This window comes from Mauremys mutica, chromosome 1 (genome assembly GCF_020497125.1).
Source record: "Mauremys mutica isolate MM-2020 ecotype Southern chromosome 1, ASM2049712v1, whole genome shotgun sequence".
Lineage (NCBI taxonomy): Eukaryota > Metazoa > Chordata > Testudines > Geoemydidae > Mauremys > Mauremys mutica.
This window is the reverse complement of record NC_059072.1, coordinates 339,772,716-339,793,240: the sequence shown is the minus strand read 5'-3', so window position 1 is coordinate 339,793,240 and position 20,525 is coordinate 339,772,716. Positions and strand designations below refer to the sequence as shown.

The following is a 20,525-nucleotide window of genomic DNA, read 5'->3' as shown; positions in this document are numbered from 1 at the left end:
GTGCTTAACAAAAAAAACAAAAAAAAAAGAAATACATTTGCTTGGATACAGATATATTGTTTGTTTGTTTGTTTGTTTGTTTTTTCAATTGCTCAGTTTCGGGCCTGGAAGAGTGGTCATCAGGCAAGGCCATATCCCACAGAATTTCTATTTGATTCTCTCAGGCACAGCTGTGGTCACCAAGGTGGCTGTCAACAGACAGACAGGAGAGCTTTACGCCAAGACGGTTGCCTTTCTGAAGAAAGGGAAATATTTTGGGGTACATCAGTACTTTCTTGCTTGTTTGTTTTTGCCCAATGTTACAAGCGTATACAGAAGAACCTTTCACATGTGCAAAGTCTGATCTAAAGCCCACTGAAACCAGTGGAAAGAATCCCACTGACTTAAGATGGCTTTGGATCAGACTGAAAAGGAAGTTATTTTTTCAAGAATAACTTCAGTATGGTACTATGATCTTAGATCTTACTGGAATCTCCAGATCTGGGGCTGGTGCATAGAATAGATCAGAGGTGGCCAGCCTGTGGCTCTGGAGCCACATGCGGCTCTTCAGAAGTTAATATGCGGCTCCTTGTATAGGCACCGACTCCGGGGCTGGAGCTACAGGCTCCAACTTTCCAATGTGTCAGGGGGTGCTCGCTGCTCAACCCCTGGCTCTGCCACAGACCCTGCCCCCACTCCACTTCTTCCCACCCCCTCCCCTGAGCCTGCCGTGCCCTCGCTCCTCCCCACTCCCCCCAGAGCCTCCTGCATGCCATGAAACAGCTGATCGGGAGGTGTGGGGATGTAAGGGAGGTGCTGATCAGCGGGGCTGCTGGTGCGTAGGAGGCACTGGGAGTGGGGTGGGGAGCTAATGGGGGGCTGCTGACATATTACTGTGGCTCTTTGGCAATGTACATTGGTAAATTCTGGCTCCTTCTCAGGCTCAGGTTGGCCACCCCTGGAATGGATGAAAGAGGAGAGTATATTTGCCTTGTCCAAGATCTAATGGCTAGAAGTTGAAGTTAGATAAATTCAGGCCGGAATGCATATATTTTTGAATGGTGAGGGGAATTAGGCATTAGAACAATTTACCAAGGATTGCAATGGAGTCTCCATTACTGGTACCTTTTAAATTGAGCTTAGATGTTTTCCTAAAAGGTGTTCTCTAGTTCAAACAGGAATTAAATCAGGGAAGTCCTATTCCTTGTGTTGTACAGGAACTCAGCCTTGATGATCAGAGTGGACCCTTCTGGCCTTAGAATCGATGAACCTCTCACATTGCTCCAGACATCCCCTACCTACATTTACTTCATTATAGTATGCCACATTAGGGTTCTGTTCCAAAGCCTGTTGAAGGCAATGCCCACAATGAGAAAACGGAAATCTCCAGATTTTTTTCAGAGGTACATTCACTGTGCTGAACCCAGAGAGCCATTCAATGTATTGAGTCGAGATGGTTGAAATTTTTCTGCCAAAACAAAATGAAATTTTTTTGAGGAAAGTGTCTGCTTTCCTTGCCAATGTCTGACTTTTTGGTCAGAATGTGAAAACCCAATTTATTTTTGTTTTTAACCAAAAATGTTCAGTGATGGTTCTGGAAAACCAAAAAAAATGTTGGTTTTTTGGCAACAAATTCTTGTTTGTTTTCATCAAAATTTTCTGCAGGAAAAAAGAACCCATTTTCTGACTGGCTGTAGTATTGAAATCTGAATGTTTTGATTTCCCTTTGCCAGTTGTACCTCTGTTGGATACATACAATATAACAAATTATTATTGATAGTTCTGCTGTCATTTATACCCCTATTAAGCTGTTGATTTAGAAGAGATTGCATGAATATAATTAAGAGCAGAATCTGGTCTAATGTCATCCAGAAAAAGCTTTTAAAACTTTTACATTAGTATGCAAAAGAAATATAAAATTAACGTTACACCTGGACCCTCAGTGGCCCCGAGTTTCATCTAGAGATTGAAAATTTTCAAAAAAGAAATACATTCTGTACTTATTTTCTGTTCTTATGGCAATTTTTAAGGAAGTGTATAGATTTTTGAAATTCAGGAGAATTTGCATGTGGGACCTGTCACAAACAGAAGTATTCAATAGTAGGATCCTTTTTTCCTTCTCTCCAGTGTTTAGGGGACCAGAAAATCATCTTTTTCTGTGCCTCATTCCTACTTTTATTGTGGAGGGCTTAGCATTGTGTGCAACACTGTAATCTTAAAGGTAATAATTGGAGATATACCAATCTTCTAGAACTGGAAGGGACCTTGAAAGGTCATTGAGTCCAGCCCCCTGCCTTCACTAGCAGGACCAATTTTTTGCCCCAGATCCTTAAGTGGTCTCCTCAAGGATTGAGTTTACAACCGTGGGTTTAGCAGGCCAATGTTCAAACCACTGAGCTATCCCTTTTCCTCTCTTTAGGGCTCTGTAAATAATTAACAAGAAAAATGCTCCCTTGTATTCAAGGGGAAAGAAAAGGTCTAGAGGCACAATGCTACCGAACTTTCTATATGCATAGATTTTAAGATCAGAAGTGACCATTATAAGAGTGTGTGAGTTCTAAAAACAGAGGCCCCTAATTTCATCTCCATTACTTCTGACTACTCAAAAGCGATATTACTGGAAGTCCCAGAAAGCCCTTCTAGCTCTCCTGAACGGCATTCCAGAGCGCTCTGGCATGCCTCAAGCCCTGCATTCAAATTATCTTGTCTGACCTCATGCATAATACAGGCTATAGAATGTCACCAGCCTAACAATGTGTGGTTGAACTGAAGCATACCCTTTAGAAAGACACCCAATCTTGATGAAAAGACCTCAAGAGGTAGAGAATTTACCATACCCCTTGGCAATCTGTTCCAATGGTTAATTCCCCTCAAAGAAAGGTTATTCAAAGGACTAGTGAGATTTAGGCCTAAAATCAGGTAGAGTCAGTAGGGTGCTTACCAGTGTACATAGCGTCAGTGCCTGGGGTCCTTTTGTATCATATTCTGCTCATTTGTGGGGGTTATGCATTCCTTTGCAGGGCAATAACTTTGAACCCTGAGTATCACCGGTAACAGCTGAGGGTTCACCCTTCATGGGCTGCAGCTCAGGAAACGTTTCTTTTTTAATTATTCCCTCAAAATGAGAAGTCTGATGTGACCTTAAGTATGGTGCTGCTACTACTTCACCACACTATGCTAAAGAGGATCCTGCTAGGGGCAGCTCATAGACGTAAACCATTTAAACTCAAATCGTCCTACCAGAGACCTGAAGAAACTGTGATTTGACCTCAGAAGAGCAATCTTCACTGTCGAAGAAAACCCCTCTGGGTTCAGCACGTGTATTACGCTATTATTTCTCACAACGTTCTGGGCTGTTTGCTTCTGATAGTCTATAGATTTCAGTTTGCCGGCACCCTGCAGCTCTGACTGGCTTGTTAGCCATGATTTATCCCACTAATATATACATAGAAATATTCTTTTATTTTATCTTATATTTTTAAAAGGCATTTTTATAGGCACTCTTTTTAATAATTCAGATCTGTTGTTTATCTTCTTTTTAGGATGTTGCCATCTTGACGGGCGCTAGGAGAAATGCCACAGTTGTCTGTCATGATACTGTTTCCCTGCTGGCTGTTTCTAGACAGGTGAGTTTCTTCCTCAGGTGTTACACCATGTTTAATTGTGATAATTTTATTTTATTTTGCCAGGGGCCCAGTTCTGCAGGGTACTGAGCTCCCACAACTGCAGCTGGCTTCATCTGGAGTTGAGGGTGGTTCAGTGCCTTGCAAGAGCATGTGGTACCTTGCAAGTTCAGTGAGCAGCTGATTGTTCTCTCACTCATAGTGCAATTAGAGTGGATGACTCCAGGCCCTTACCTGCTCATGGGAGTAGGCTTTACTCCTATGAATAGACTGATTGACGGCAGTGGCACTAGCTTAGTAAAATTGTGAAAAATCACTTGGGGACAAACCTTGCCACTTTTATTCATGTGGAATATTGTCTATCTCCACAGATAGCCCCACTGAAATCAGTAGAGTACAGTACTTTCTCATGGTAGTAAAAGAGAAGAACCTGGCTCTTAATATTTTTGTTGTTTGAGCCATGGCATCAAGGCATTCAGGACCTGATTCTGATCTCACCTAAGCTGGTCTAAATCAGGAGTGACTACCCTCAAGTCAACAGAGTTAAATTGATGTAAATGAGAGGAAAGTCAGACCCTCAATCTCCAGCTGTGCCTGCCATTAGCAGTGGACGTTGAATAATATTTTATGATAAACTCCGGGATCTTGCGAAACATTTTCAGGAATGTTTTTGCCACTCAAATATTTTGGGTCAAGTCTCTGTGTGTGCGCAGCTCCTATTGACTTAAATAGGAACTCTCTATGGCAGAATTTCTTCTTATCTACTGACAAAAAACAGGTCCAGAGAAAGGTGAGTAGGGAGGCATGTCTAGGCTTGCAGATAATGAAAGATTATGAGCACATCTACACTGCAAAAAAACAACAACAATCCTGCAGCAGCGAACCTCAGCCTGGGTTTCCAGACTTGGGGCTCATAAGGCTTGTTCTACAGAACTAAAAATAGCAATGGAGACATTCCCACGCAGGCTGAAGCTTGGATGCTGAGACCCAGCCCTCTTGGTAATGACTACACTGCTATTTTTAGTGCCATAGCGCAAGCCTGAGGGTAACAGGCTTTTCTGCAGAAAAGGACCTAGGGGTTACGGTAGACGAAAAGCTGAATATGAGTCAACAGTGTGCCCTTGTTGCCAAGAAGGCTAATGGCATTTTGGGTTGTATAAGTAGGGGCATTTCCAGCAGATCAAGGGATGTGATCATTCCCCTCTACTCAGCACTGGTGAGGCCTCATTTGGAGTACTGTGTCCAGTTTTGGGCCCCACACTACAAGAAGGATGTGGATAAATTGGAGAGAGTCCAGCGGAGGGCAACAAAAATGATTAGGGGGCTGGAGCACATGACTTATGAGGAGAGGCTGAGGGAACTGGGATTGTTTAGTCTGCAGAAGAGAAGAATGAGGGGGGATTTGATAGCTGCTTTCAACTACCTGAAAGGGGGTTCCAAAGAGGATGGATCTAGACTGTTCTCAGTGGTAGAAGATGACAGAACAAGGAGTAATGGTCTCAAGTTGCAGAGGGGGAGGTTTAGGTTGGATATTAGGAAAAACTTTTTCACTAGTAGGGTGGTGAAGAACTGGAATGGGTTACCTAGGGAGGTAGTGGACTCTCCTTCCTTAGAGGTTTTTAAGGTCAGGCTTGACAAAGCCCTGGCTGGGATGATTTAGTTGGGTTTAGTCCTGCTTTGAGCAGGGGGTTGGACTAGATGACCTCCTGAGGTCCCTTCCAACCCTGAGATTCTATGATTCTATGAACAGGGTATGCTGAGTCAGGAGCTGACTCAGCACCCTGTCACTCAGGTCACCACCAATATAGGTCAATTGGAACCTACCTGGAATATCAATTAACAGAGTGGAGCTACAGCTGAGGGGCTAATTTGAGGAGGGAAGCAACCCCAGCCGTTGGGAATATATAAATTGAAAGGACGGAAGCTTTGGGATTTGCATGGAGAGAGTGAAGGAAGGTGGAGCTAGGCAGCTGTGGTGGCTGTGAGTACTGCTCCCTTCCCTAGAAGCAGGTAGGGAAGCTGGCTATGGAATGTAAAGATATGTATATAACATTACAGGCTGTGACCTGATGAAAGAATATAATAAAGCATGGTGGTGGTGAAGGACACCTGGGATCAAGGTCTGCAAGGACCCTCAGGAACCACCAATTCTGTAGACCCAGTTCTAAGATTCACTTCTGCAATTGTTGTTCCCCCCCTCCCCAGTGTAGACATACCCTGTAAATAAATATCATTTTGGGAAAATTGGCCTACCGAGGTTAAAAATGCTTTGTTTGATTCAAAGACCATGTTTTATTTTTCCTTGTGCTCTCACATCTGCATATCTTTAGAAATGTACATGCTAATGTTCATAGAATGCTAACAACTCCAGCACTCATCTGGCCTATTCTGCAATGCTGTATGTGGGGTGAGGGGAGAGAGAAAACCCTTTTTCCTGACCCCCGGGATGATTATTATTGTTGTATTTGTACAGATTCCTCATATGGGTACAGGTTTCAGAGTGGTAGCCATGTTAGTCTGTATCAGCAAAAAGATATTATAAAATATATAAAAGGTATATATTGCTTATATATACCTGCCCCTGGAAATTTCCACTACATGCATCCGACGAAGTGGGTATTCACCCACAAAAGCTCATGCTCCAAAACGTCTGTTGGTCTATAAGGTGCCACAAGACTCTTTTCTGCTCTTACAAAAAGAACAAGAAGTACTTGTGGGACCTTAGAAACTAACACATTTATTTGGGCATAAGCTTTCATGGGCTAAAACCCACTTCACTGGATGCATGCAGTGGAAAATACAGTAGGAAGATATATATACACAGAGAACATGGGTGTTTCCATACCAACTATAACAAGACTAATCAATTAAGGTGGGCTATTATCAGCAGGAGGAAAAAAACATTTGTAGTGATAATCAGGATGGCCCAGTTCCAACAGTTGACAAGAAGGTGTGAGTAACAGTAGGGGAAAAATTAGCATGGGGAAATAGTTTTTACTTTGTGTAATGACCCATCCACCCCCAGTCTTTATTCAAGCCTAATTTAATGATGTCCAGTTTGCAAATTAATTCCAATCCTGCAATTTCTTATTGGAGTCTGTTTTTGAAGTTTTTTTGTTGGAGAATTGCAACTTTAAGTCTGTAATTGAGTGTCCAGGAAGGTTGAAGTGTTCTCCGATTGGTTTTTGAATGTTATAATTCTTGATGTCTGATTTGTGTCTATTTATTCTTTTGCATAGAGACTGCCCAGTTTAGCCAATGTACATGGCAGAGGGCATTGCTGGCAAATGATGGCATATATCACATTGGTAGATGTTCAGGTGAACGAGCCTCTGATGATATGGCTGATATTAGGTCCTATGACAGTGTCCCTTGAATAGATATGTGGACAGAGTTGGCAACGGGCTTTGTTGCAAGGATCGGTTCCAGAGTTAGTGTTTTTGTTGTGTAGTGTGTGGTTGCTGATGAGTATTTGCTTCAGGTTGGGGGACTGTCTCCCAAGATCTGTGAGAGTTAGGGATTGTTCTTCAGGATAGGTTGTAGATCTTTGATGATGCACTGGAGAGGTTTTAGTTGGGTAGTAGTTTGCAGGACTCATCCAAAGCCCATCCAAATGTGAGTGCAGGGCCTGGGGCAGGTCTGTGATGGATCCCATCACTTTTGCTACACCGAGTTCTCATTACCCTTTCCCTATTCACTCCACATTTCCTCCTCCTCCCCCATTGCTACAGGGAGAGGAAATGGTCTGGCATCCCCTGCTGCTGCCTACACATATTTCAGGCAGCAGCTCCACATGCTGTTCTCTCATTGGGCATACAGCGCAGCCAACTGAAGTCACAAATTGTGTGGCCCTCTTGTCTTCATACATTAGCGTGGCTGTGCCATAGTATTTGATCAGCCAAATTACAAGTGATTAATCATATGTAAGTATACAACCCTAGGGAGAAATATAACATGCCATTATTCTCCTTCAGTAAACAAAGTTACCTGCCCTTAAATTCAAAGGGACCCTGGTATTGTATTTTCAGACTCACTATTCTCAGAAGGTGGCCAGGCAGAGCCGTAACTCATATTAGCCAGTAATGAGGATACCCCTAAGGTTTACGCTGAAAATTTCACAGAGGCAGCAGTTTACACTATGATTAAAACAGACTGTTGGGATAAAACATCCACTTCAGCAGATTTATATCCATTTCTGTCTCTGGAAGTGATTTCTAGTGTGAGTTCTTTGTAATTTCCAGTAATGCAGTAGGAATGGGGAAGATTGATACTGCCTCAGACTCTAGCTCAGTTCATTTTTCTTCCAGTGTGGATTCCTGTTAGGACTGTTCATGTGTAATATAATAAACCTTGCCTGCACCTCTATCAGTTAGGTCTTTGTGCCTATATTTTCCCCAACAGCTGCCCTACATTAGCAGACTCATTGGCCTCATGATAGTGCTGTCCACTAATGCAAGCGATCTCTCAGTTAAACTCTCCAGTTCCAAGCTTTTACTCCTGGCTCCAACAAGACTGAGGACTGCTGAGGAGGCAGCACCAAATCCTTGGGCTTTTCCAGTGGCTAGGAGACTTAGGAAGCTAAAGGAGATTTCTGTTACCTGTCTCTCTATGTAGATTTGCTACTATTAACTGCAACTGTCTGCCTTTAGTTTGTTAGGTCAGCCTCCATCTGTGTCCTCACGTTGTTATGGATACTTTAATTTTAGACCATTTCTGTGATTCCTCCCGCAATATTTATAAACATAGCTCCTTTTGAAAAGGTCACTTTTTTCCTGTGCTCACTCTTGGCATTTATGGTACTGTCCATTTACCAACCATTATCACACAGTCATCACAGATATCTCCTTTAAAGTAAAGCGGAAAACCAAGGGACTCGGGTACCTCTATGTGATCAGCATTAGTAAACACTGATTTTTTTTTTGAACAGCAGCCAATATACCTTTTTCCCCCTTTAGATTATTTTAATAAACATCTTATTTCTAATGAAGGATTAATTCCAACATATTTACAGCTACAGAGGCCAATTTTTTCTGCTCTATTACCCTTATCCCTCCACTCTTTACTATTGGCACTACTTCCAGATTTCTAGTCTTCTGGTAGTATCTCTGATTTTAATGACTTGTGGATCTATGCCAGAGAATATGCTGACTCCTAGTTTAGCATCCCTTAGCAAATCCCATCAGGTCCTGGAGATGCTGATTTGATGTTTGTTCCTCTAATAAGCTTTGTACCTTGGACGGGATCCTGGCCTACTATTCCCTGAGCAATAGTTGTTGCCTTCTGCTCTGCCTGATCAGTTATTCTAATGTCGCTTGTGACTAGAACACACCAGAAAAGTGGTGATTTTTCTTTTAGGTTCATAGGAATTACCCTTGATCCAGCCAGGCCATTGCCCTGTCCCCAGCTGTGGTCAGTTCAAAAACACCTATCCAGTTAATCACCTGTGAAATGATATGTCTGGAGAAGGTAAATTCCTTATTGAAGGAGATTTAATTACACCTATTTTAGCACATGTAACTGCAACTCTTATTATCAGTCATAAAAATTATACACGCTTAAAAAACTCAGCCACAGTATGTGACTCTGTGGCCTCCTGCTCAAGGGATTATTTACCTTTCAGATACTCTAATTTTACCAGACATTGATTTCATGGTTTGGCCCCCTGTCCTCATTTTATGGGACAGGGTGAAGAGAGGGATAGCTTCATCCATTTCTTTTATACCCTAGTGTTAGCAAGTCATCAGACTTTTGCTTCAGGGCTCAGCATGCCAACCCCCAGATCAAAATGAAGCCAACCTCACGTCCCCACCAAATGCGACCTAATTGGAACCCGCCCCTGTTCATTTCTACTGCCTCTGAAGGGCCTTATTTCCATTTCCATGATTGGCAGTTTCTGGGTGGGCAGGTTCTTTTACTGTCACCTAGTGAGGAATTCTTATCTTGTCCTTGCCAATCCTTACCTCCCACACTCAGTACGGTAAGGAAGAGATGAGAGAAGGTAAAAGAACCTGTTCTATCCAGAAAAGCTGCTGAATAGTCATTGGTGCACTATTTCTCCTGGGGATATGGAATGAGTTGATTCTGATGGTGTATATCAGAATCTGATGGTGTATATACACACAGGTATCATTCTTATCAATACACTTTTTAACCTTTAACTGTTCTTTAACACATTTTCTCTCTAAGCCAAATAATTTCAACCTATAGTATTTCAAGAGGCATATATTTATTTTCTCTCCCCATCATACATTATCATTCATCTTAAATACATATTAAAGTAAGAGTATTACAGACCCACAATATTTTCTTTACCATATTCCTCACTGTGGGCTAGCGTGTGACTTGGATTCATGCCCATGCAAAGGAGTAAAAGGAAGGAAAACTCACCTTTATACTCCTACATGGTCTACCTGGGTGTTCGGTCAAACCGCACAGGAGTAAACTGGGCACATTTTCTGTTTACTCCCTCTGTGGAGCAGATAGAGGTAGGGAATGAATGGGGAATGAGCAGACCCTTGTGGCCACTTTTCCTTGCTTACTTTCCAGAGTAGCTGAGCTGGTGCAGGGATGCAGTAATTTTCTCCTGATATAGGCCAGTTGTAAACTGCTACCTGTAGTAGTAAGTTACGACTTGCTAGGAGCAAGGAGGAGTGGTGTTTCAGTGCTGTGCGTCCAGCTCAGAACGCTTCCTAGGGAGTTGCTTAGGGTTGTGGCTAATCTAGCCAGGTCATGTTAGAGGATATATCTGAGCAGTCAGTGCCCAATGTCTCTTATGTGATCATTGTTTTTAGCATTTAACAAAGTCTCCTTTTTCTTCATAGGAGTTTTTAAACATATTTCTGAACAGGGAATCTGGTGAGGGACCAGATTTCATGAATTTCCTACACAAAATTGAACTGCTCTCAGGATGGCCTGTTGAAAAGCTGCCTTACAATAACCCCAGAATTTGTGCTTTCACCTTCTTCAGGTAAGTTGCTGCTGGAACCATAACAAATGCAACAGACTGATGCCAGAAAGCTACCAAGCTGGGATTATGAGGCTGTCACCATTGTCTTTTTGGGATCTTACATGCATCTATGAAACCTTAATTCATTAAAGGCCCAGTCCAAAGTCCATTGGAGTCAATGGAAGGACTACCATTTACCTCAATAAGATTTAGTATATATTTATTACTGTTGACTAACGTGATAAGAAAACAAAAAGAAAAACAAGCTACATTGGCAGTGATCAACTGAGCTAGTCACCCTCCCCCTCCCCCATGGGAAACTGATGAACTAATTGTTTTCATCTAAATTTTTCATTGAAAATTTTGACTTTTCAGGGGGAGCAAAGTTGTTTCAGAAATGCTACCATGTGGTGCCTCATAGGAGTTGTAGTGTTGACACCTCGTGCTCCTATTCTTCTCCCTGGCTGATTACAGCTCCCATGATGCACCATATCTCCCATCTTGCTGAACTATTGGCAGGAAGTAACCAAACTACAGTTCCCATGAGGCACCATGGCTCTGAATCAACAATTTCACCTGTTAAGTTTTTCAATCAAAACTCAAAAAGGGAAACAGACATGAAAAAAAATTGTTGAAAAATATTTCAATGGACAATTTTGAACAGATGCATAGTTGAGGCATGGAACATTTTAAGAAGAACAGGTGGAAGATTTCCCCCCATATTATTTGCTAGGTGAGAGGAATTTTTTTTGGTTGTTCTACCCTATGGAAACCACAAGAGAGAGATCCAGTTCTAAATTTCCCTGAAGTTTGATGGGGATTGGCTGGACCATGGTTAATTTTATTCAATTACTTCTCAGGTTTTATCTACTATATTGTGTAGAATGGATGAATAAGAGGGGAAGTATATAAAATGAATGATCTGTAACAGATCGAGAGCTTCTGTTTTTTGTCTGCCTCACAACATAAGAACAAAGGCACATTCAATTAAATTAAAAGAGGCAAATTCAAAACTGATCAGAGGAATTACTTTTTCCACACTGTGCACAATTAGCCTGTGGAACTCATTACCACCAGAACTAATTGAGGATAAGAATTTACCAAGATTCAAAAAGTGATTGAGCATTTACAATTTACATGGATAACAAGAATATCCAGAGTTATCATAATAATGCTAACATAAATGCTGGAAGGGATACTAAATCTCATGCCTAAGGGCTTAAGCCAATCTCTAACTATTAGAAACCAGGATGAGACCTAATGTGGGGGACAGATTATCCCACATCTGCCTACTGTGGGATTCTTCCTCATAAGCACTTGGTACTGACCACCGTCAGAGAGAACATACTGGACCAGATGGACCGTGGCTCTGATCCAGCATGGCAATTCTTATGTTCCTGTGAGAAGGTTCTGACAGAGAAGAATAAACTGTTTGACATTGTGTGCTTTCCTGCCTGCTTTCAGTTAAACACCAAGAATAAAAAGACTTATTTCAGAATAAGATCAGTAGACACAGTAGAGAATCTTACTTTTTTTGAGCTTTTGGTCTTTTTCTCTTCTTTTATATATATTTCTGCAGCCCATAAATGCAGCTTTTAAAAACCAACTTTAGCTGATCTTGCTGTTGGCAAAGGGATAACTAAGAGGCAGATTTTTTATTAGTATTTGTAGGAAGCTTTATGGATAAATGTCAGACCTATTTATTTTTCTGCTTTTAAAATGTTATTGAAATATAGTTTGAACATACAGCCCTAGTAATATTTTTCCATTTCTGTCAGTTTCAGTACTTTGTATAAATTTCCCCAAATGTTCTATTTAGTACATCTGTCCCCCACTGGGTTCTATTCTAAAGCAGCTCTGAGATGCACCTCTTTGCCCCATTGACTGATTCTTGGATTCCTAGCCAATTGGTAGACTTCAGAGGAACAAGATGTTGAGTCTTTCTTTATCATATCTTGATTATCTCAACTGGAGCCATGCAAAGTGCCCAGATAATAATAAATAACAGAATCATGAAGAGCAAACCCTCCCATTCTGTCCTCCATCTTACCAGCCCCAGTCCCATACCAAGTGGTCATATCATATGACTGGGGATCAGAGTCTTGGACTCACTTTCTCTGCTACCATTTTGTGTGATCTTGGCCAAGTTGCCATGCCTCAGTTTCCCCAATTATAAAGTGAACATTGGATGAACTTTTTCCTAGCACACAGGGTTGTTTTGAAGAGTAATTAATGCATCATGTCTATAGAACTTCAGAGTAGTATTGATTGTCATCATAGCCACCTTCCTACCACCCAAAAAGCTTTTGGAGGATGTGTCTTCCTTCAAAATGCATGAAATGCACACCTCCCTCATAGAGGCTGTTGTTATAACGTGCTCCTCAAACATATATTCAGAAACCAACGTATATCCTAGCCTGACCAATAATTCAGCACCCCAGCAGCATACAAAGGGATCTACCCTGCTTCCACTGAAGATCAGTGGGAATATTATCAGTGGGAACAGAATGTACAGGATAGGGTCCTGTAGCGGGGTGGCCACACGCTCCTGCCCTGAAGGGCTTAAAACAGCCCTGGGAGAAGGCTGTGTTAGGAGAAAACCTGGGCTGATCGGGGAAGTGGCCACAGCTGGGCCACGCCCCAATCAGGCCGCAGCTGGCCCTATAAAGAGGCTGTGGGCCGGGAGCACAGGCACTCTCTCTCTAGGTGCAGAGAGACTTGAGTAAGGTAGCAGAGTAGAGTAGTGATGGGGAATAGGGCCAGGGAGCCGGGAAGCTCCCACCTGGAAAACCTCCAGGCTGCAGGCCTAGGCAAAGGCCTGAAAAGGTACTGGGGTTGCAGAGGTGCAGCTGGGGGTAGGTGGAGGCAGCAGGTTCAAGCCCCCCTTGCCGATGATGAATGACATGGACTGTAGTCTGCCCCATTGTGTGGGAGCTCGATGAGGAAAGGTGGGGCTAGAGGGTGGGGATTCCCCTGGGAGGGGAACCCAGAGAGTGGGGGTACTGCCAGGGGGCAGCACCCAAGGGAGAGGGGCACCAGGATCCGGGAGGGACACGGGACAAGCGACAGCGGAACATTGGCCTGCAGAGGGCGCTCCAAGGCTGGAGAGCTAATTCCCATACCAGGCCAGCAGGAGGCACCACAGAGGTGAGTCGTGCATCGCTACAGGCCCTTCTAGCATAAATTAAGCCCCAGATTTTCAAAATGCGATGGTTAAAGCTTGGCATCTAAATCCACACTCAGCCACCTATTTAAGAGTGGCCTGATTTTCAAGTAATGCAGAGATTCTACTGAACTTTCATACAAATGGTAGAGAACTGGATAAATTCATGGTGGTTAAGTCCATAAATGGCTATTAGCCAGGATGGGTAAGGAATGGTGTCCCTAGCCTCTGTTCGTCAGAGGATGGAGATGGATGGCAGGAGAGAGATCACTTGATCATTGCCTGTTAGGTTCACTCCCTCTGGGGCACCTGGCATTGGCCACTGTCGGTAGACAGATACTGGGCTAGATGGACCTTTGGTCTGACCCGGTACGGCCGTTTTTATGTATGTGCCAAGTAGGTCTCACTTTTGCTTTGGTGCCTAAACATGGGTTTGGATGTTTAACTGGAGGCAAGCAAGTCTGAAATTTGGGGCTTCATTTATACTGTAGGGGCCTATTCAGTTTGTAGTTTGAAAATTTTGACCTAGGTTTTAAATGAACCAAATCACTGTGGTTAGATTCTAGATGGGGCTCTTTTGTAATACGTGCACTTTCTTGTCCTTCCAAGGGAGAAAATTATAACTGATTGGGATAGGCCATTCTGTACTGGCCTTTGATTCAGTGTCTCACAACTTACTGTTGTTGACATAATTGTTGTTCTTCCAAGTTCTAGCGAAGGGCAATGGAAGCTAGTAATGGTCCTATTTATTGTTAGCTGTTAAAGTGACAATCTGATCTGTTCATTTTATTTTTTTTATAATCTCTTCATTTTACCTTACTGGCATTTATTTTCTTGAGGACAAACTCATCACTACAGCCATGAAGTTAATTTGTGTTCCATCACTTTTTAGGCCAGGAACAGTCATTACAAAGGATTCAAAGGCATCATCCAAAATTTATGTGATCAAAACAGTAAGTAAATCCACAATATTTACCGCTAGGGAGGAATCTTCTATTCTTCCAACGGTTATCAGCACTTGCATTTGATTTACTGTTTCATATATAATTTTACTACCACTTGTGCTGAAAGCAGGAAAGGCCACAGAACCATGGATAAAATGCTGATACTCTAACAATAAGTTATGTATTATACTATTTTGTAAAGTACCAGCCTTAATCAGCTTTATCATTGGTGGCAGTCAACCAACAGAGTGGATCTTCTAGTTTTAAAATCCTAGTGTACTTGTGGGATTATTATTGAGTTTCCAGTTTTGCCATCTCATTTGGGAACTACAACTGCAATACTTAGCAGCAATTTGCATCCTGATAGAATAGACTTATAGACTTTAAGGCCAGATGATACCACCATGATCATCTAGTCTCATCTCCTGCACATTGCAGGCCACAGACCTCATCCATCCACTTCTGCAATGGGTCCATAACCTCTGGCTGAGTTACTGAAGTCCTCAAATCTTGATTTAAAGACTTCAAGTTACAGAGAATCCACCATTTACTCTAGTACAAACCATGGAAGTGACCCATGCCCAGGTCTCCGCCAATCTGACCTAGGGGAAAATTCCTTCCTTACCCCAAATATGGTGATCAGTTAAACCCTGAACATGTGGGCGAGACCCACCAGCCAGATACCTGGGAAAGAATTCTCTGTAGTAACTCAGAGCCTTCCCCATCAAGTGTCCCGTCTCCAGCCATTGAAGATATTTGCTAATAGCAGTTGTGGATGGGCCCTATGCTGTTGTAGGCAGCCTCATCATACCATCCCCTCCATAAACATATCAAGTTCAGCCTTGAAACAAGTTAGATTTTCCCCCCCAATTGCTCCCCTTGGAAGGCTGTTCCAGACTTTACTCCTCTGATGGTTAGAAACTGTCGTCTAATTTCAAGCCTAAACTTGCTGATGACCAGTTTATATCCATTTGTTCTTGTGCCAATTTTGGCCCTTAACTTAAATATCTCCTCTCCCCCTCTGGTGTTTATCCCTCTGATGTATTTATAGAGAGCAATCATGTCTCCCCCTAGCCTTCATTTTTTTAGGTTAAACAAACCAAGCTCTTTGTCAACAAAGGATCCACTGGCAGTTGGAGACATCCAGAAGGGGGTAGCAAATCACAATATTGTGAACATTATGTGTATTCATAAATCTATAGTAATCTGTCCATCTACACAAGACCAGCAATGACAGTGAGAAATGGAACCAGTATTAATCAATTGGCAACTAAGAAATGGAATATATATATATTAGATATATTGTAAGTGTAACTTGCTTTATATACACCAGTCCAGGAACAGAGGTGGTAACCAAGAGCATGTGGAGCAATTTCTTTTTTTCACAAATCTCAACCCAACACTAATTCCTGATTCTCAGAGCCCAAGTCAGAGAACAACCTCTTCTGCTGCTCACACAGCTACCTCTCCAAAGACTACTTCCTTATTGCAGTACCTTACATAACAAACCAAACCAAACAAAACCCATCACCACCATCACCACTAAAAGATTTCTTCCCAAGACTGAAAATTTGCCCAGATGCTAAGAAAAAACTTGGAAGACTATGTTTAACAGCATCATCTAGTACAGGGATTGGCAACCTTTGGCATGCAGCCTATCAGGGAAATCCTCTGGCAGGCCAGGACAATTTATTTACCTGCAACATCCACAGGTTTGGCCGATCGCAGCTCCCACTGGTCATGGTTCACTGTTCCAGACCAACGGGGGCTGCGGGAAGTGGTGTGGGCCAAGGGATGTGCTGGAACGCGAACCGCGGCCAGTGGGAGCTGCGATTGGCCGAACCTGCAGACACTGCAGGCAAACAAACCGTCCCAGCCCTCCAGCAGATTTCCCTGATGGGCTGCGTGCCAAAGGTTGCTGATCCCTGATCTAGTGACACTTGACAAAACAGTAATTGTTGAATATAGTGCATTTCTAGCATGTGGTACAAACATTAACCAATCCTTGATACATATCCCTGGATAGAATTAATGCTCCAGAATAGCCTTATGATACAATTATAGGCTCTGATGCAGCAGTTGGTAGTGCATGGGCATATTGCTTCCCATCTGCAAAACTTCACTGAAGTCAATGGGGCTCCAGCAGTTGCAGAATTGGAGTCTTGTTTTTAGTAGTAAGTATTATCCCAATTTTACACATGTAATTTGTGATAAATAAATACAATGAAGTTTAGTAAGCAAATATCCTGAAACCCACATTCTAATACATGGTGGGATTAATTGGGTGAATCAAGAAGTTAGCCCCTAGCAGTGGTTTGCATTCAGAACAGAGTATTAATGGTGTTAAAACAAACAAATCTACCAGCATGTGGAAAAATTCAAACTGACTGGAAAAATATTCTGAGGCACATGATTGAAACTCAAGGGGAGAGTCAGGGGATTTTTTAATCCTTTGTTGGGCCACAAGGCAAAGTTCCTAAATACATGACTGTAGTTTAAATTGCTTTGGGGTATAGTCAAGAGCTGTTAATTTAAAGGCCTGAATGAGAAAAGGAAGGGCTAAGATAACGCAAATGATCCATTCAGGCTCATCTGATTGAGGTGTATTTGGAAAAGTAAAAGTTATCTTTTCATTCTGGAACAATGAAAGGACCCAGTGGAAACAGAATTTTAATGAAAGCATTTAGGTTCAGAGTCGTTTTATGTTTCTGGAAGAGCAGTCCCTACTTATACTCTGCCTCTGTTACAAGGATTAGTGGGCCAAACTCAGACCTGGGATAAGTCTATTGACTTCATCTGAGCTGCAACACCAGCACTGAATTTGGCCTATTGAGAATGTATGTAAGCCAGGCTAGAATATTGCTTTCACTGCAACCAAAGCGGATAATTCCACACCATCCACTGCTTACACCAGTGGACAACTCTGTCTGTGTATTTATATGGTCCCTAACAATATGTTACCTGAGTTTCTTCATGTGTTTATAAATAAAAACAACGTTTCATTCTTTCTTCTCAGCCTGTCTGAGAAATAGCTTGATTAGCCTGGAGTAAGTTATTTTGTTCATGTTCATGTGTCTGAAGGAGTGATCTGTTCCATGTGTGGAAATTACTGTGGGAAAGCTAAGTCAGAGAAATAAGTTTTTTTGCATTTAATTCTGAAAAATGTTTAGTTTTGTGGTCATTTTTATTCATTGTAGCAGTGAGTTCCATAGTCTAGGTCCAGCTCCTGTGAAAGTTCGTCTTCCACACTCATGAATCTCCTGAGATTGGCTGACAGTTTCTTTGTTCCCATGGAATCCAAGTATCACATGAGGACAGGGCTGTGGAGAGAAGATGTAATCACTCACTAATCCCTTTGAGGGCTTTGAATTTGAAGACAGACTTTGAACTGGAGAGTGGAGCACTGGGGTGATACATTGATGGTGACCTGCGTTGATAAGCAGAAGGGTTGCTGTGTTTTGTACCAGTTGGAGCTTTTTCATGGTGTGTAGCTTTATTCCTAGCTAATAATGAGTTGCAATAATCAAACCTGGAGGTTATGAATGTGGCCAAGACTGTGTCTAATAGGATGGGAATAATCTGGCCAAATGCAGATGGAAGTGAGCTGCTTTCCCCCTCACCCCCCACTATAGTATCCTCACATTCATTTTAACATACCCCAGGCAAATCATATGCTGATTGTCCTTGCATACCCTCTAGTTTTAATTGGTTTAAGAATGGTATTGTGGGTATTTGGTTATGCGATACAAAAATGGCACCGACAATGTAGACAATACAAGAAAAAAATCAAGCCAACATAAATCTATAAAAATGCTTTGGGGATGAAACCTGTTTGTTCTTAATTGTCAAAGAGAAGCCTTTCCAAAACGTGTGAGAAACAATAAGAACAGTATTTTAACCTCCTTTCTCTGCCTCTGCACGCACACAGTAAAAGCATTGTGAGAAGAGTTTACATATAACCTGAGCCATGGAAAGGACAAACTAAAATCAGAAGGGCAATCATGCATCTAACATAGCTAAATAATAGCTACAGTGACACAAATGTGGTATAATTTCAGTGGTTGGGGTTAGTGTGCAGGTGCCGAGTGCTGTGATATACAGGAGGTCAGATCTGGTGGTCCCTTCTGGCCTTAAACTCTTTGACTCTATGACAAAGCGAGGATTTCAGACATGGATACACAATTGTCTAGCACATCCCACCTCAAAGATTTGTCAGCTATAATCCTGAGTAGTATCAGTCAGCACAGAAAAAAGAAAACCCTTACTTGTATTTTTCTTTGGCCCCCTGCAACACTTTCCTCATGCAGAGAATTAACCAGCCTGATAGAAATGAATCCACCTGCTTAATACTTCTAGAATAGTCATGTTGACCATGTTATCAACCATATTGATTGTAGGCCTCAGTCTTCTCTTGGAAGCACAGACCTCCACCAGGATTATATGGATTTTTCACACCACATATTGCAAATCAGGTGAAGTGACAACCATATCTACACTGCCTAAAATGGCTAAAAATTGCCTCCTTGTGGTCAGGATCAATATAAGGGGGAAAAAAATCATATACACACAAACACACACACACACAAAAAGGTGAGGGATACTAAATTTGCCCAGTAATTTGTTTGCAAAGAAATATTCAGCCCAGTGCATTTTTTCCAGATAAATGTTTTAATACATTTTTTGTAATAATTAGTGGATGAGGTCTGGATCATTGTTAAGGCTATAGTGCAGTGGTCACCAACCCGTCGATCGCGATCGACTGGTCGATCCTGGAGCCTGCAAACTCCGGGCCACTAAAAGTCTGGTGGCACAGAGGGGCTCAGGAAGGCTGCCTGCTTGCTGGGCCTGTGGCCCCATGCTGCTCCTGGAAGTGACTGGCTGTGGGCAAGTCTCTGTGACCCGCGGGAGGGAAGGAAGCAGCTCTGCACGCTGCCCCCACTTCCAGCACCGTCCCCGCAGCTCCCATTGGCTAGGAACTGCAGGGGCAGCACACAGAGACCAGCTGCCCCACTTGCCCCCCAGGGCCACAAAGACATGCCAGAAGCCAGTCGCTTCTGGGAGCGGCATGGGGCCATGGCAGGCAGGCAGCCTGCCTGAGCTGTGCTGTGCCACCGGCCGGGAGCCGCCTGTGGTAAGGGCCTCCTGGTCAGAGCCTACACCTTGCACCCTCTCCCTCACCCCACCCTCCTGCCCCAGCTCGGAGCCCCCTCCTGCACCAAACTCCCTCCTAGAGTCTGCACCCCAACCCCCTCCGGCACCCCAACACTCTGTTGAGCAAGAGACAGGGAGGAGTGAATGGAGTGAGTGGGGGGGGCCTTGGGGAAGGGGTGGGGAAAAACCTGGGTTGATCTTCAAAAAGTGATCTTGTGCGTAAAAAGGTCAGAGACCACTGCTATAGTGTAATCTTGAGGTTTCAGAATTATAGCTGGCTCTAAATTTCTACCTTAAAAAGTGGGGAAATTTCTGGATCTTCTCACCTCTATTCTTGAGCTTGTTGGACTTTTTTTGACTGCTGATCAATTTTTAAATTTTGAAATGCTGAATTTTATTGAAAAGATAAAGGATTTTTTTTCTATTTTTTCAAATTTCTTTTCTTGTTTTTTAACCTGTTGTAGTCAGTGTCTTCATTGGCCACCTTTTAAAAAATGACTGGTATGCAGTAGATTATTTTGTTTTAATTTATACTACTACTACAGGGTTACTTTCATACTGGAAAGTATTGATTTTGTGAAGATCTCTAGGAGCTACTAATTTATCCTTGTGCTGCCCACATGTAACTTCCTGGCAAACTGTGGGAATAAAGCTCATATATCCTTCCACTTCAAAAGCGCTGTCCCCTTTCCTTTCATTACCTCTAGCAGTATGGGGCC

At 42.6% G+C, this 20,525-nt stretch overlaps 1 protein-coding gene across 1 annotated transcript in view; it reads left to right on the top strand.

The window, feature by feature from the left end:
* The window catches only part of LOC123358237 (cGMP-dependent protein kinase-like), an 86,565-nt gene that overhangs the window by 44,939 nt on the left and 21,101 nt on the right, over window positions 1–20,525 (top strand). Inside the window, exons 6-9 of the mRNA XM_045000903.1 lie at window positions 97–259; window positions 3,522–3,605; window positions 10,424–10,569; window positions 14,604–14,664. Coding sequence (XP_044856838.1) covers window positions 97–259; window positions 3,522–3,605; window positions 10,424–10,569; window positions 14,604–14,664 — 454 coding nt within the window. The remainder of the gene's footprint in view (window positions 1–96; window positions 260–3,521; window positions 3,606–10,423; window positions 10,570–14,603; window positions 14,665–20,525) is intronic.